Source organism: Miniopterus schreibersii (genome assembly GCF_964146895.1).
Source record: "Miniopterus schreibersii genome assembly, chromosome: 18".
Classification (NCBI taxonomy): domain Eukaryota; kingdom Metazoa; phylum Chordata; class Mammalia; order Chiroptera; family Miniopteridae; genus Miniopterus; species Miniopterus schreibersii.
Window position 1 is genome coordinate 7159435 of NC_138121.1, and position 15848 is coordinate 7175282.

Below are 15848 nucleotides of genomic sequence, written 5' to 3' on the forward strand. Positions count from 1 at the left end.
AGTGATGAGAGACAGTCATTGATCAGCTGCCTCCAGCACGCCTCTCACTGGGGATGGATCCTGCAACCCAGGCATGTGCCCTGACTGGGAATGGAACCACGATATCCTGGATCCTAGGTCGATGCTCAACCGTTGAACCACACCGGCCAGGCAAGGCTGGGAAATTTTTTACTCATGAAATCACCTCCCTTCCCAGAGGAAAACTGGCAGTTTCTTCCAGGCAGTTTGCAACTATGGGCTATTGCTTCTAGATAGACTCATTTTGTTAGCTGGTGTGCAAATTAAAATTGGCGACTTTTCTGATTACTAGATTCAATATCTGTAGACTTAGAAATAGGCTTTGACTCCTAGTTAGGTAATTTCTCTTTCTTCTGCCTGTAAAGAAGACATTGTCTAAAGTAGTATCAACTGTGAGGCGGCATGTTGAGATCTGATGAATAATTTTTATTATAAATACAGAGCAAATTTTACAAATAATTCAGAAGTGGACTTAGCCAGGCAAAATTAAATAACACAGAATAGCACAAATGAGGGGAAGTATATACAGTCTGTGTTGGGGTTAGAAAACCTTGAAAGAGGTACCTGAGTACAGAGAACTCCCAACTACCCTCTCTGAGGGGCCTGTTAGACACAGCATGAGGTTGAGTAATCAATATTGAATAGATTCTTTCAACAGCCCCAAAGAGAGTCATGTGTGTGGAAGGCTGGGTGGATAGTAGTTTGCCTCTCCTCCCCCTGCCCTTCCTTTTTATTCTGACATGTTGGACTCATAAACCCCATGGGAGAAAAATTTCAGAGGCTGTTCAAGAAGCCTGGGGCCCAGTTATGCTCCTCCCCTGTGTCCTAAGGAGCATCAGCACCAGTGCAGCTTTCTGGCTTGTAAACCATGGCAACAGCATGAGTGAGTGTTCCCTTCACTTCAAGGACCAAATACACCTTAGCAGAGGCCCAGGTTTCCTGAGACAGTGAGTGGGGCAAACGGACAGATCGTGTACAGGCAGAAACATGTAATTGAAAGGTGGTTGACGATGAGCCTGAGATGCCTGGACACTGACTTAGATCTACTGAGAATGAGGGAAACTGGTTCTTCTTTCCCATCTGGAGCCCCTGTCATAATAGCTGTGAAGGAGCTCCTGGCCAAGGGGACTTCTGGGGTTTTGGTGGCTTCTTTCACCTGAAGCCCTCAGATCAGCTTACAGAGCAAAGCCAAGTAAAAATAACCCCTTTCACACATATGAGTTACAAAAATTAAAATGGTGAAATGTCTCAGAGAAACAGGAAAAAAACCAATACCCCAAATTGTGCATTCTTTAATAATTATTTAAATAATCTCTGAATGGTAACTCTCTGCTTCCTTTCTGAAATTCCCAGCAGATTGTTTCTTATTGGGAGCTAAGTGTCCCTAAAGCTGTAATTCCCTCCCTCTGTAAGCATTTCCCTGAATAAAAGCCCACAAAGTTATTAAAACATATGTTCATTTCCCATTGGGAATCACCTATAGTTTTCCTAGTTGCTTCTAGTGGGTTCTCTGAAGACAGGTTTGCCAGTGGGCTTAGGTGGTATTCTAGCCAAGCAGCAAGATGTTTTTAGACACCCTGACAATGGGCAAAGGTGTAGAATTTCCCTGTTGAGACTTGGTTATATATTTGTTTTCCTGTGTGGCCTGTTCACACTGGGCTTTGGAGAGATAGGAGAAGCTTCCCGTTTCTCTTTCTTCTCTGGCACACGCATTGCTGTGGATGAGGAGGTAGCTCTCAAGGTTATGGCAAATTCAAGCGAGACGTCAATGGGACACGGCTGGGGTGGGGAGGATGGAGGGTGCGCTGAACAGGTAAGTTTAGAACAAATCCAGGTCAGGGAATGGGGAGGGGCTGGAGGTTCTGGCAACTCTCTCACAAGGTCAGCTTTGCCAGATTTCAATGACAAGGAAGGTTGGGCTTCCTGCAGACTCCTGGATGTACCTTTTCATCAGTTGACACTGAAGGGCGGGGCTGTGACCAGGAGCCTGGAGGTGCCTCAGGAGGGAGTGAAGGGAAGGGGGAGGAGGAAGAGGGTTCTTCTCCTTTCCCCTGAGGGCAAAGGGGTCTCCTAGTGATGGAAATGAGATGAGAAGCTTGGCATCAGTCAGCAGTGCAGTGAGCAGAGTTGCATTACTTCTTTTTTAGTTCTGAATAAACCGTTTCTGTGGCTGTTGGGGACAGAGAGGCTGAGGTTGGTTTCTTTGATTCCTGGCCATTGAAGTTCAGGGAAGAATATGTAACTTCAGGGACCTGAAAGGCATGAGCAGCAGTCAATTAAATCGGTGTCATAGGTCAGGCCCTCACCTTGCCTGGTGTCATTCGGCACCACCTGCTCTCATTGCTCTGAAACTTCTAGCTTGGGAGAAGGGCTTTTCTAACCCACTATCCCTGTGTGCTGACACCTTGGAATGATCATTAGAAGAGATAGATTATGGTGTTCACACAGCCGAAGACGATGATACAACAATGAGAACAAACAGCTACAAATGCACACAACAGTCTGGATGAGTCACACAGAAGCATTTTGAATGAAAGAAAGCAGACACAGATGAGGGCATGCCGCCCTTTTCAATGTGAGGGCACAAACGGCAACACTAATCTAGTGCATTGGAAGTCAGGCTATGCTTACTATTTGGAGGGAGGGACCAGAGGGCTTCATTTTGCAGGAATGGCAGGTTTTGTTTCTTCACATCAGTGCTGCTCACACGGGCATGTTCAGCTCATAATAATTTATACATTGTTAGCATATACGTATGATTTAAGCACTTTTCAATATATACATGTGCCTATGGAAAGGCTAAATGAGAGAAGCTTGGCAAAATTATTATAAAGTAAAGGAACTAAGACCTCAGACCCACTGGAATGGACATTTCCTTGGACAGGAGGAGCAGGGTCAGACTGAGGGTAGAGGAGGGAGAACACCCGGTGCCTTCCTCGCCTTCCTCGCACTAGGCACTGTGCTGGTGCTTTGCATGTGTTACCTCATTTCACTCCTTCAGCTTCTGTCTGAAGTAGGCAGCATGCCCATTTTACACATAACAGAGCTGAGGATCAGGGAGGTTAAGTTACCTGCCCAAGGTCACAGAGCTACTAAGAGTCATAACAGAATTCAAACAAAGGATGGGAATAACTCTAGAGCCCACGTTCTTGCATGAGGTCGACCCGTGGGAGTAGTTAACCAACATAGACTGGTTTGTTGCTGCATTGAGGAACTCTGACTCAAACTATATCTCATTTGTGAATTCAAGAGTAACCCTTTCTGCCCGGCTGGTGTGGTTGAGCATCGATTTATGATCCAGGAGATCATGGTTCCATTCCCAGTCAAGGCACATGCCCGGGTTGCGAGCCCCATCCCCAGTAGGGGACCTGCAGAAGGCAGCCAATCAATGACTCTTTCATCATCTCTAAAATCAATAAAGATATATTTAAAAAATAATAATAGAGTAGCCCTTTCTAAATCGGCTGTACTTACCTTGTTAGGTGAGTTGTCAGAGTGGCCCTGACCTGGGAAAGTGAAAGAAGAATTACCAATCCATGAAAATGCAAAGCTGATTTAAGGCCTTACAGCCCTGGTGTTCCTAAACTGTTGTGCTTTCTAGCAGAAGGAGGTGGCAGGTCAAGTGAGAGGGTGGGGCGGGGAGGTGGCCCATGAGCACTTAAGGAAATAGCTTCCGGCAGAGTCTGGTCCAGACCCAGGGTGTTAGTACCAGCAGCTAGGGGCGGGGGTGGAGGCAGCAGCAGAGCCATGGAGACCTCAGTTCACTTGTGAGGAGTTTTTTCCAGTTGACAAGGCCTTGGTCTGTGCCCAGTTGTGTTTCTCAGCACCAGGCACCAGTGGCAAGGAGGGGTATTGAAACCCACGGCACCCAGAGCACCAAAAGACAGGGAAAGTCTCACCAAAGGACAGTGCCCACATCCGTAAGAGAGACAAAGAGGGGAAGGGGAAGATGAGGAATGGCTCTGGAAAACGTGTCCATCTTACGCAGGTCTGCCTGGTCAGGCCCAATGTCTCTCCCCCAGGGCTGTTCTCAGGGGAATCTTTTGTGGCAAGAAGGGTGTGAGGACTTCCATCAACCTACTGTTGGGAAATGGAGATCCCATCTAAAAATCAGAAGGTACCCGGGCTCCCTGCCGGGCAGGGCACGTGGTGGAACACACCAGCTCTCACTGGTGATGGCTTTACTTACTGTGGTTGGAGGCTGAGGGTTTGTGCTCTGTGAGATCGCGCTGGTCACTTGCCCTAAATAAATATCAGACACTGTGACTGCTATCTCCAAGCACAGGAGCTTTGCTCCTGAAGCAGGAAGGACACTGTCAGCAGATAATTCCTGGGGCTCCTCGGTGCTCATCTATACCAGGGTCGGCACTGCCTTTCCTCCTTGGGTTCCCCTGCAGTGTACCCCCCATCCCTCCTAGTGTGCACTCCTTTCCTGCTGGCCTGACGTTCACAGAGGTCCATTCTTTGTCAACTGCTTCGGAGCCTCCTCCTACCCTGACACCTTTCCCTTTTGTAGATGCTGTTTTTCTTCTTATTTCGTTATTGCCCAAGGGCCCTTCGGTTTCTGCTTTTCCTTAGGTTCCCCTCCTGTCCTGCCCTCTCTTCTCCTGTTTCTGTGGTTGACAGAGCACAGGACTCACTTTCTCCTGCTCCTCTTTTCACTTCTTTGTTTTCCCTCTTGGACCTTGGTTTCCCTGACTTGGGGAATCAGACCTGCCCCCTCTAAGCCCAGTGGGGATGGGAATAACCATGTCCCAGGGAGAGTGGGTACAGGAAGCTTGAAGACCAGGGAAGAAGAGGCTGCTGGAGTCAGTGCTGAGAAGCAAGGGTTTAGGAAGGAGGAGGAACAGATCCAGGCCCAGAGACAGAGGAGGAAGTCTCCTTCCCTCTCCCAAGCATGGTGGTTAGCGTTGGAGGAAGGGGGACGGGAGGAAAGGCCAGCATACCCTCCAGTCCTTCTGATGTATAGAAAGTACACCAGGGCTGCTATCAGAGCCACGCCGGCCAGGACTCCAATCACGATGCCAGCGATAGCTCCATCTGAGAGGCCAGGACTTTGTGGCGTTGGATCATCTGTCATGGATAGAAAAGAGAAGAATGAATGAAGTGACATTATTTTACAGTGAGGGTGCCCTGTGAGGTGGTTAGTTGACTATATCCTTGTAATTTCTCTCACCGTGTTTCTAGGTTGGTGGTCAGACTTGCCGCAATTCCATCCTGACCTTTCTGCACTCAGATATTCTTGGAGCTTTGGAAATGTGAGAAAGGGTGATGGCCCTTTTTGTAAGTTATATGTTTTCACCATCTCAGGGTTGTGTGTATTTCAGTATGAGGTGTGGCAGCTACGAATATGTGCCACTCAGGTCTCCTGTAGTGAATGCACCACCTCCTTTGACAGAGACCACGCTTCCCACAGGCTCCCAGCAGGAATAGGAAATAAGCCCAATGCTGTGAGAATCGGTTTTCCCCTGATGGGTGACTTGAGCTCAGGACCCCCAGCAGCCTTGCAGATACTCTCTTAGAACCGCACTGCAAGCTACAACTTTCTTCTCTTTCTCCTTCCCAGGAATCAGTTTTACATCCTTGTCTGAGGAATCTCCCAGGCTCCTCCCACTTCCATCCCACTTTCCTTGACAGGCATTTTTCCAATAAATATTTCTATGTCTAATCCCATCTTGGCTGCATTTCAGGGGATGAAAAGCAACAAACTAGGCTTGTGATTGCACTCAACTCTTTTCTTCCTTTTCCTCTGTTTTGTCAGTAAACACGTCCCAAAGATTTCTGTGTGTAATGCTCCCCTGCCCCCCAAATAGAAATCATTTTGCATCTTGTTTCCTCTTTTTTATTTCCATTTCCCTCACTAGTCAACTCAAGATTGACAATTATTAATGTTAGCTACTGTTATGGGGTACTTACTATGTGCCAGGCTCTGTGCTAAATACTTTACTCATATCTCGTTTGATTCATATAATTTCTCTGTCAGATAGACATGATTTCCATTTCATTGATGAAAAAACTGAGGCATAGAGTAAATTTTGGGGTGAAAAATTTACCCAAAGTTATAAGATTAGTAAGAGGTGGATCTGGGCTTTCACTCTAGAGCCATCTGACTTTATGGAGGCCAATGATAATAGTAGTAATCATAGCAGCTAACACTTATGGAACTTTTGATAAGGGTTTAATTGATTGTTACTTCAAATATTTAAAACAATACCATGAGCCCTGCCAGGCGTGGCTCAGTGGTTGAGCGTCGACCTAGGATCCAGGCAATCAGGGTTCGATTCCCGGTCAGGGCACATGCCCAGGATGCGGGCTCGATCCCCAGTTGGGGGCGTGCAGGAGGCAGCCAATCAATGACTCTCTCATCATTGATGTTTCTATCTTTCTCTCTCTCTCTCCCTTCCTCTCTCTGAAATCAATAAAGATATATTTTAAAAATAAAAATAAAAAAATAAAACAATACCATGAAGCAGGTACTGTTATTGTAATTGTGAGTAGTGGAAATGAGGCTCAGAAGGTTAAGAATTTTGTGCAAGAAATTCATAATTGGAATTGCTTACTTTACAAAAGAAGAAAGGTCTCATATCAACAACTTAACTTTACAACTGAAGGAACTATATAAAGAAGAACAAACTAAACTGAAAGCTAGCAGAAGGGAATAATAAAATTAGAGTGGAGATAAATAAAATGCAGAATGGAAAAGCAATAGCGAAATCAACGAGAAACCTTTAACTAGACAATAGTGCAGTGAGGGTGGTGGAGGGATCAATGGAGAAAAAAGGGGACAGAGGTAATACTTTCAACAATAAAGATAAATTTTTTAAAAAATCAAAAACTGGGCAAAGGACTCAAACAGACACTTCTCCAAAAGAAGATAAATAAATGGCCAATAAGCACATGAAAAGATGCTCAACATCACTAATCATTAGGGAAATGAAAATCAAAACCACAGTGAAATACTACCTCACACCCATTAGGATGGCTATTATAAAAAATTGTTAAAAAGCTCAGCAAACGAGTGTTCCAAAGGTTGTGGAGAAATTGGAACTTCTGTGCATTGCTGGTGGAACTGTAAAATGGTTCAGCCTCTATGGAAAACAGCACAGCAGTCCACCAAAAAACTGAGCAAAGAATTACCATTGGATCCAGCCATTCTACTTCTGGGCATACCCCCCAAATAGTTAAAAGCAGAGATTTGAACAGATGTGGATTTGTTCATATCTGTTTTTCATAACCCACGTTCACTGCAGCATCATTCACAAGAGCCAGATGGTAGAAACAACCCAGAAGTCCATAGACGGATGAATGATAAGCGAAGTGTGATGTATACATACAAGGGAATATTATTCAGCCTTAGGAAATGGTAACTCTTACCTGATTTTACCACATGAAAAATGGTAATAGGAAGAAAAAGAACCTGGGCGACGTCACACAGTCAATGCCAGACCAGGTTCAGAAACTATATCTGGTTCAGAGACAGCTCTTAACCACTTTGCCATTCTGTTTACTGTAACGTCTCCTGACTACATTCTTCCCCCTGTGACTTCTGTCCATTTCTCACATCATTGGTAGAGCAATTCTCCCAGAAAATGTCGGATGGGCCACTTACATTGCACATCCAGCCTGAGCGGGTCACTTTTCTTGGAACTGACAAGGTTGAAGACCTCACACTGATAATACCCAGCGTCCTCCCTCCTGACAGGGTGTATGGTGAGGATGCTGTTGTCCCGGGACAAATTCATCCTCTCTGTGAGCAGGAGACTCTGGTTACTGAAGAACCACCTGATGGAGATCCCAGTGTCATCTGTGAGGCAGGTCAGGACTACAGTGTCCTTATGTTCTGTGACTGTGGTGTTGCTGGCTCGGATGGAGGGCTTTCCCACGGGCTCTGTGGGGAAATAGGAGGTGGCTGACTGAGAGTGGGCTCCTTCCTCAGAGATCTCAGCCACTCATAGTCCACAGTGAGCTCTGTGAAGGTCACCAGAGGATGGCCCTGACCTCTGCAGGATGAGTATCTTTGTTCAGGTGACAATCTGTAAGGAAAGGGCTATATCTACCCCTTTATCTCTATATTACCTTGGGATGACCCCTGACCTGTCTCCCTGGATATCTGTAGCATTAACACCAGGAACCTCTTCTCAGCCCGTGTGTCCAGCATCTTCATCATAAAGTAGAATTTTTCACCCATTGACTTTTTTTTTTTTTAAATATATGTGTATATATATCTTTATTGATTTCAGAGAGAAGGGAGAGGGAGAGAGAGACATAGAAACATCAACGATGAGGGAGTCATTGATCGGCTGCCTCCTGCACATCCCCGACTAGGGATCAAGCCCGCAATCTGGGCATGTGCCCTGACCAGGAATGGAACCACAATCTCCTGGATCCTAGGTCGATGCTCAACCGCTGAACCTCACCGGCCAGGCAACTCCCATTGACTTTTGTGTGACTTTTGTGTGCCTCTTTCCTAGAGCTTTCTGTGACTTTCTAAAAGATGCGACCTCCTCTCTAGTACGGTAGCTTTACATAGAGATGGGAAGGCATTTCTTTCTTGTTAGATCACTTGTAAGAGAATGAGACTAGCTCAGTCAGTCTTCATGACCTTAAGACCTGGAGAAATTATTATTTTTTTATCTTCACTGAGGACATACTTAGAGAGAGGAGGGGGCAGGGGAGAGAGAGAGAGAGAAATATCGATGTAAGAAAGAAACATCAAACAGCTGCCCCTCATACACACTCTAACCGGGACTCAAACCCACCACCCATGGATGGGCCCTGACAGGGAATTTAACTGGCAACCTTTTGATGCAGAGGATGATGCTCAATCAACTGTGCCCCTCTGGCTGGGCTAGAGAAATTCTAACCTAAAGGGTTTCTCAGTCTGAAGCGGACTTTCCCTTCCTGGCCTGCGGATTGAATATCACAGAGAAGGAAATCTCTAGAGAGAAGTAGTCACAGTTTTGAGAAAAGGCTGGTATTCTTAGCCTCCTCCATAAACTACAAACTTTGTGCCACTGCTCCTTCTGTCCCATGAAGGGACTTCATGGATGAACCTACACATTTGTCAAGTAAGCACCATGGCTCACTGCTCCCCTTTGGAATATCATATATGCTGGTGTCACTCAGCATTGCACAGCTGGTGACTTCAGAGCCAGGATACAGCTCAGAGGAGTCTCCTCTGTGGCTGGTTCTCTTCCCATTTCCATGCAGCCTGGCCTGAGGGAGGTTGTGGGTGGGTAGGTGACACCATATGGCCAGATTGAGGACAGGACACCCATGCACCTGCTCCACAGACCCTTGCCCCAACACAGATGACATAGAGCAGAGTCAGTCACCAGGTGAGCCTGGAGCAGAGCAGAGAGCAGGGGTCTGTCCTGCTCACCCCTCCTCAGAGGTGGTTTCCTCCTTCTGTTAGGAAAACAAGAACTGAGACTAATTCAAAGCCTTGTAAGTTCCTTGTAGCCTACAGAGCAGGAAACAGAAAAGAGGTGACAGAAGGAAGGTATTAGTGACAGAAGAAGCAACTTAACCCTGAGGACCCTTGTTTTCCCCCTCTGTGTAGCCCCCTCTACCACATGGGGCTTTCTGGGGCTGAGAGAACCCCCTCCTCACTTTCCAAGGCTGGACCCCTGCTCCGCCATGAGAAATCAGAACAGCCAGGGGAGGAGAGTCTACAGGGCTGTAGTGGGAGGGCTCAGGGGAAGAATTTGTGGTTTGCTTTGTCCATGGCCACAGGATGGGAGACAACATCTTCTAGGCTCTTTTCTGAAAACTAGACAGTATGCACCCTACAGCCTGGTGCCGATGGTCTAGGGGGCACTTACCAGAGGCTGTGATAGTCTTGACTGTGGTCCTATTGAGGCCAGTGACATTGTTACGGGCCAGGCAGGTATAGGATCCACTATCATTCACAGTGATGTTGGGGACAAAGAGCTCCTGTGTGGGTGGCTGGGGCTTCCCATTGATAAACCAAGAATAGTGTGCAGGCGGGTTAGAGGCCGCGTGGCAGGAGAGGCTGAGGTTTGCCCCTGTTGGGTAATGGGAGTCTGGCGGGGAAATGGTGGGGTCGTCCGGGCCATCTGGAGCAAAGAGAACAAAGCCACACATGATGTAATCAGAGGGAAAGGGAAGTCTCTGGTCTGTGTAAGGGCCACACTGTCCCTCTGAGCTGGGTCCCAGCCTTGTTTTAAAAAGTCCCAACCAGAACCCCCTGTGTGCACTGAGCCTAAGTCTGACACATTAACTTGTTTGTCCCAACCCACAAGCCTGCTCAGATTTGCCTGGGACCGGAAGTCACTGCCACCCTGGGTGTTCAGAGTGAGAGTCTGTGTCCTTGGACCTGAGAGGGACAGATGTAGCCTGGCCTCTGGCAGTGTGGATTTGGGTGGGCAGCCTGGCCCAGGCAGGGAAAGAAGTTACTCACAGAGAACATTCAGGGTGAATGGGTCACTGCGGCCGACACTCACTGGGTTCTGGGTGTCACACTCATAGGGCCCTGTGTCATTCCTTGTGACACGGAGTAAAGTGAGAGTCCTGTTGTCCTTGGACAGCTGCAGCCTGGTGCTGTCCGGGAGACTCTGACTGTTGATGAACCACAGGTAGGTGGTGTCCTGAGTCTGAGGTTCACACGTTAACAAGACAGGGTCCTTGTGCTCCTCGGGGTTGGAGTTGTTGCTTGTGATGTGGGGTTTGGGTAACACCGCTGTGCAGGTAACAGAGAGAACATTGCCCTGTGTGGTGCCTTTGACTCCTCCAAAGGCAGCTTCAGTCAGAGTTGACACCTCTCACCCCTCAGCCAACCCCAATTTTTAAAAGAATAAGGCAGGTCTGTGTATCACAAGACAAATAAAAGCATGAGGACCTGAGCACTCAGAGATGGAAGGCCACCTGCTCTATGTCTGGGGGAAAGCACAGACTTTCTCAGGTGTCAGGGAACTATCAGGGTTTGTTCATGGAAAGACGTAGGACTGGGAGCCAGAGGCCACCCGGCGCCTGTCCTGGTTCCTCACTGACCAGCTCACTGCCTGGCTGACCTTGGGGCCTCACCTGGAAGTTGCGGGTGCTGAGTCCCTTCCAGCTACACAGACCCACACAGCTGAGGCCTCACATTCAGGGTTATCCTAGAGATGAGTAATGATGGGCCATCCCATAGTCCTTAAGCCCCGAGAGGACTGGGCAGCGTGGCCTGGAACTGGGAGTCTGAGCAGAAACAACACATGGGAGACCAGAAGCAAGTCTGGCAGTCAGTTCAGTACCCAGGCTGCAGGGCCATGGGGTGGGGCTGTGTGCCCAGGAGGTCACTGGTGACGGACATGAGACAATGGCCCCAGAAAAGATAGAGCAGAGTCCAGGAATGATTTAGAAAAGAGTGAGGGACAGCGGGAACTGCCTGGCTTTGGCAGCAGAGCCATGCTGTCTGCCCTTGGTCTTTAATGTCCTTTCTGCCACTGCAGAGGACACGATCCTGCTTCAAACACTCAGACAATAGCAAATACAGAAGGGGTGACTTGCAGAAGGTGGGGGAGCATAAAGTTGCTGAAAATAAGGCCCTCATGGACCATTCATTTTTAACAGTTGTGAGATTTTGAGTTAAATTGTGAAAGAATATGTGAAAATCATTACTCATGTCCCAAAGATCTAAGACCAGTTTCTGGGGGACTCTTCTCTGGAGAGCACTGCAGGTCATAGACCAAGTTCTGCAGCCCAACCAGGTCACATGTGACGAAAGAAAGACCTACCATGGGTTTGAAATCTGACTCCCTGGGGAGAGAGAGAATGTGAGTCCTGCTAAGAGAACAGAAGTGATCAGAGGGCAAATTGGGTGTCTCTGTTGTATAAAGGGAGGAATGACACCAAGCTGGTAGAAAAGACGTGTGTTATGTTAGTAAGTTAGGAAGAAGGTCCCTGTCACCAGTTTCTATGGATAGTCAGGCAGATGGGGAGGACCCCCACCTGGACATCTGACATGTGGTCTTCCTTTTCTTTCTAACTCAGGAAAGAGAACTGGAGTTTGATTAAATTCATTCAAATTGGGCAAAACCACCTAGAACTCTGCATCCAGATGCCAGTCTCTGTAGAGATTATGAATCATTCATTCACTGACCACAATTCTTTCCTTCATCACAAGCAGTTGGGTGTTTGTTACATGCTGGCCCTGAGCCGGCTGCAGGTATAGAGCAGGGAGTGGGAAGGCAAAGCCCTTTCCTTCATATCCAGTGGGAGTGACGCCAACACATCAGGAAACAAATAAGCGATTTCAAGTCCAGTGCAAGGAGGTGCGGACTGGCCACCTGAAGGGAGGCCTGGGCATTTCCATCACTGACTCTGATGTTACTGCAGGTCATTTGGTTCTGGAGTAAAACAAATTGGTTCTCCATTTCCTTTCACTTCCCAGACCAGAATCTCTCCCTCTGTGCTAGTGAGGCCTAAAAAGAAAGGATCTGAAGCAACAGCTGGTTTCAGGGTCTACATGTGCATAATAAGGCACTTGGAGTGGAGGAGAAGATGGACTGTGACTACAGAAAAACGTTGGCGTGCCCCAGCTGGCGAGGCTCAGTGGTTGAGCATTGACCTAGGATCCAGGAGACTGTGGTTCGATTTGTAGTCAAGGTACATGCTGGGGTTTCGGGCTCTATCCCCCCCAGTAGGGGGCATGGAGGAGGCAGCCCCCTCTCATCATTGATGTTTTTATCTCTCTCTCTCCCTCTCCCTTGCTCTCTCTGAACCCAATAAAGATTTTTTTTTTTTAAAAAAAAGAAAGCCCGTGGCATGACTTTGATTGGGCAGTCATGGTCTGTGTGACTCTGACTGAGTGACGGTATCCTCTGATAACTTAGTTTTCCCTAAATAAAACAGAATACATGGTAAAAGATCTCAGGCTTGCCATGTTGCCTGTGAATGAACCTTAAATCTTTCACAATTTCCTGACCTAAAGCTTGGAACAGAGGAGTTCCTAAGTTAACAGCATGTGTTATTATTTGGCTAGATCCAGGGTGGACAAGGAGCTGCCAGGAGTATCTTCTCTCCTTTGTTTTCCCCTGGAGATGCTGACCTTTCTCTGGAGTTTTCTGTGTCCACTAGGGCTGTTGACTAATGGCCTGGGGGCCTCGTCCACATGTACTCTCCAAGCATATTCTCAGGTAAAGGACCACGCTCCACCCCTTCCCAGATGTGGTTCTTGAGGCTGAGCCCTCGTGGGTGACCAGATCAGGAGCCTCGTGACTCAGGTACCTGGGGAATTGTTGCTCCCAGTCAGCCCTGCCCACAGACCAAACCCACCCTGACATAGGATTGACAGGATCCCTGGAGTCAGGAACCCTGGATCTAAGGTCTAGGGAGGGGCTTACAGGATTGAGCTTCTCTGTGAGGATCCCAGGGTCCCCTAAGGCCAAGCCCTGACCAAGCCCTGCAGGTCTTTCTCAGGGTTATGGTCATGGGGAGTGGCCTAGGGGGCTGGACTGAGACTGGTCTCCCTCTGCTGAGTTATTCCCATCAGACTGGTCCTTCTGTCTGGGGTGGTGAATGTCTGCAGGGCTAGCATCTGGGAAGGGAACTCTAATCTTAGGAAGTTTGTGTCCACTGTGTGTGACCTGCACTAAATGCCCAAACCCAGCCTGGGACGCGATGAGAGGTGGATGGAGGCAGAGTCCAGGGCAGTCAGTCCTGTGTGTGAAGTAGAATTCACCCCACCCGACACCCAGAGGTCAGAGACCAGTCACTCACCGTATACACGGAACTGTCCAGTTAGTTGTGTATGCTGAAAATTTTTGTCTGTGGCTTGTAGGGTGTAGTTTCCTGTGTAGTTCAGGGGGACCTTTTGGAACAGCAGGGATCCATTGGGATATATCATCTCTCGACCGCTGTATAAAGGTCCGTAGGAAATATTTTGAGTGTCTATTATATATGATATAATTTCACGGCTCTTGTCCACATTTTCCCCTTTGTACCAGCGATGGCCTCCAATATTCCCAGGCAGATTGTGGACTCGGAGAAGCACATCCTTCCCTTCGGCAACATTGGGCGGCACTGATTCAACCCTGGGTTGGGCCTCGGCGGGCGGGCTCCAGAAGTTTAAGAGTGAGACTAGGAGGGAAGAAAAATGGATCAATATTTGGATCTGTGTGTTGGGATGGAGAGATGAGGCCCTGGGTCCTGAGCAGGTCTCATCTCTCAGCCTTGGGGTGTGTGTGTGTGTGTGTGTGTGTGTGTGTGTCTCCCATGGTCAAGGTGAGCAGCATGGCCACCATGACTTCAGCTCCTCTGAATCTGTTATTTTTTCTGTTTTGAAAATTTTCCCACCTCTCTGCCCAGCTCTCCTCCTCACTGCCCTCAGACCCCTGCTGATATTCAGGGACATCCTTGGGAGACGCCTTCACTGACCACCTCCTCTAAAGACCTTCTGTTATCACTTTCTGGCCTGTCCCTGCTCTGTTCCCTTCATGGCACTTGTGGGTCCCTGACATCACATGTAGGTCTTTCCTTGTCTGTCTCCTCCCCATAGAAGGTGAGCTCCCTGGGGCCGGGGCTTGTCTGACCTTGTTGCACCCCCACTGCCTGCAACAGGCTGCAAAGACCTGGAGGTGAAGGAGTGAGTGCTCCCAGGGGCCTGCACCTCCTGGGATGTATCAACCCATTTCTGAGGTTGTGTTAAAGAGAATGTTTAGTGCCTCTGGTTAAGTATTTTCTGTGTCATCCTGATAAATTATTATTATCATCAGTTTTCAGAAATTATTTCTCAGTGATGAATAACTTGTAAAACACAGTAACTGAGGGTTTCCTGCCCCTCACCACTTCTAGATGATGGGATTTTCCCATTGCTGAGCCTCCTCCACCATCCTACTCTGCTCCCCTGTCCTGTCCCTTTAGGTCCAAATAGAAACGCTTTGTCCCCTCTCAGAGAGCTCCCCCCCCCCCAGCCAGTCTCTGTCTCCCCCCTTTCCTATCCATCCCCAGGGATTGTCCCCTCCTTACCAGCAAGCAGTAGCCCCTGCCAGGGGATGCACCCTCTGTGGGCAGGAGCTGTGGGTGAATCCATGGTGTGTGCTGGCTGCCCTGTCCCTCCCTCTGTGAGAAACGCTTACAAGTACTCCTCTCCTGAAGCTTGCGGTCTGCAGTCCTTTTCCCGGAGTGCTGAGCCTCCGCGGGGTCATGACGCTTCCCCTGTCACGTGGGCCAGGGGCGGGGTCTGTGCCCAGGAACCTCCCTTTCCCTCTCCTCACCCTTGCCTTCCCTGCTTCTTGTTTACCTTCCGTCTATTTTTCAGACCCTAGGAACTGCTGAGGCCTCTGCCTTTTCCCACAGTGATTCTCCACCCCTCCACCCCCCACCTTCAAGTGTGCGCATGACCTGTTTGGACAAGCACAAGCCTGGGACGTGGGTCCGGGGCATTCCCCACAGGTCCACGTTGGGTGCACAGTAGCACCCCCCTCAGGCCTCTCTTATCTCTTCTGGCTTTTTCTTTCAGAGCCGGAGCCCTGGGGCCACATCACAAACTCTTGTCACAGGGATGTCACCCCATTGTACATCGGATCACCTGTGGAACTTGGTAAAGATTGTGATGCCCACGTGACACCTTAGTAATGAAGCTTCAGCAGCTGCCCAGCTAATGTGGATGCCCCTCCAGAACGAGACCTCATGATGTGGGGATGGGGCAGTCCCTCTCCTCCTGTTCACAGGGAGGGTCTGCAGATCCTGTTAAAAATGCAGACTCTGACTCCCCGGGTGTGTGGTGGACCAGTAACCCTGCCTCTAACAAGCTCTCAGAGGAAGGTAATCTTACTACCCTGTGAGGCTCCCTTCCTTTCCTTTCCTTTCCTTTCCTTTCCTTTCCT

General features: G+C 48.5%; 1 protein-coding gene across 1 annotated transcript; it reads right to left on the minus strand.

The window, feature by feature from the left end:
- Window positions 1–423: 423 nt before the first annotated feature.
- CEACAM1 (CEA cell adhesion molecule 1) lies at window positions 424–15146 on the minus strand. The gene is made up of 9 exons (XM_081119147.1): window positions 14989–15146; window positions 13741–14100; window positions 10442–10720; window positions 9843–10097; window positions 7628–7906; window positions 4965–5091; window positions 4208–4260; window positions 3493–3524; window positions 424–2270 (listed from the first exon to the last, which is right to left on the minus strand). Exons 1-9 carry the CDS (start codon window positions 15050–15052, stop codon window positions 2151–2153), a joined length of 1569 nt encoding a protein of 522 aa, XP_080975273.1. The 5' UTR covers window positions 15053–15146; the 3' UTR covers window positions 424–2150.
- Between the last annotated feature and the right edge of the window lie 702 nt (window positions 15147–15848).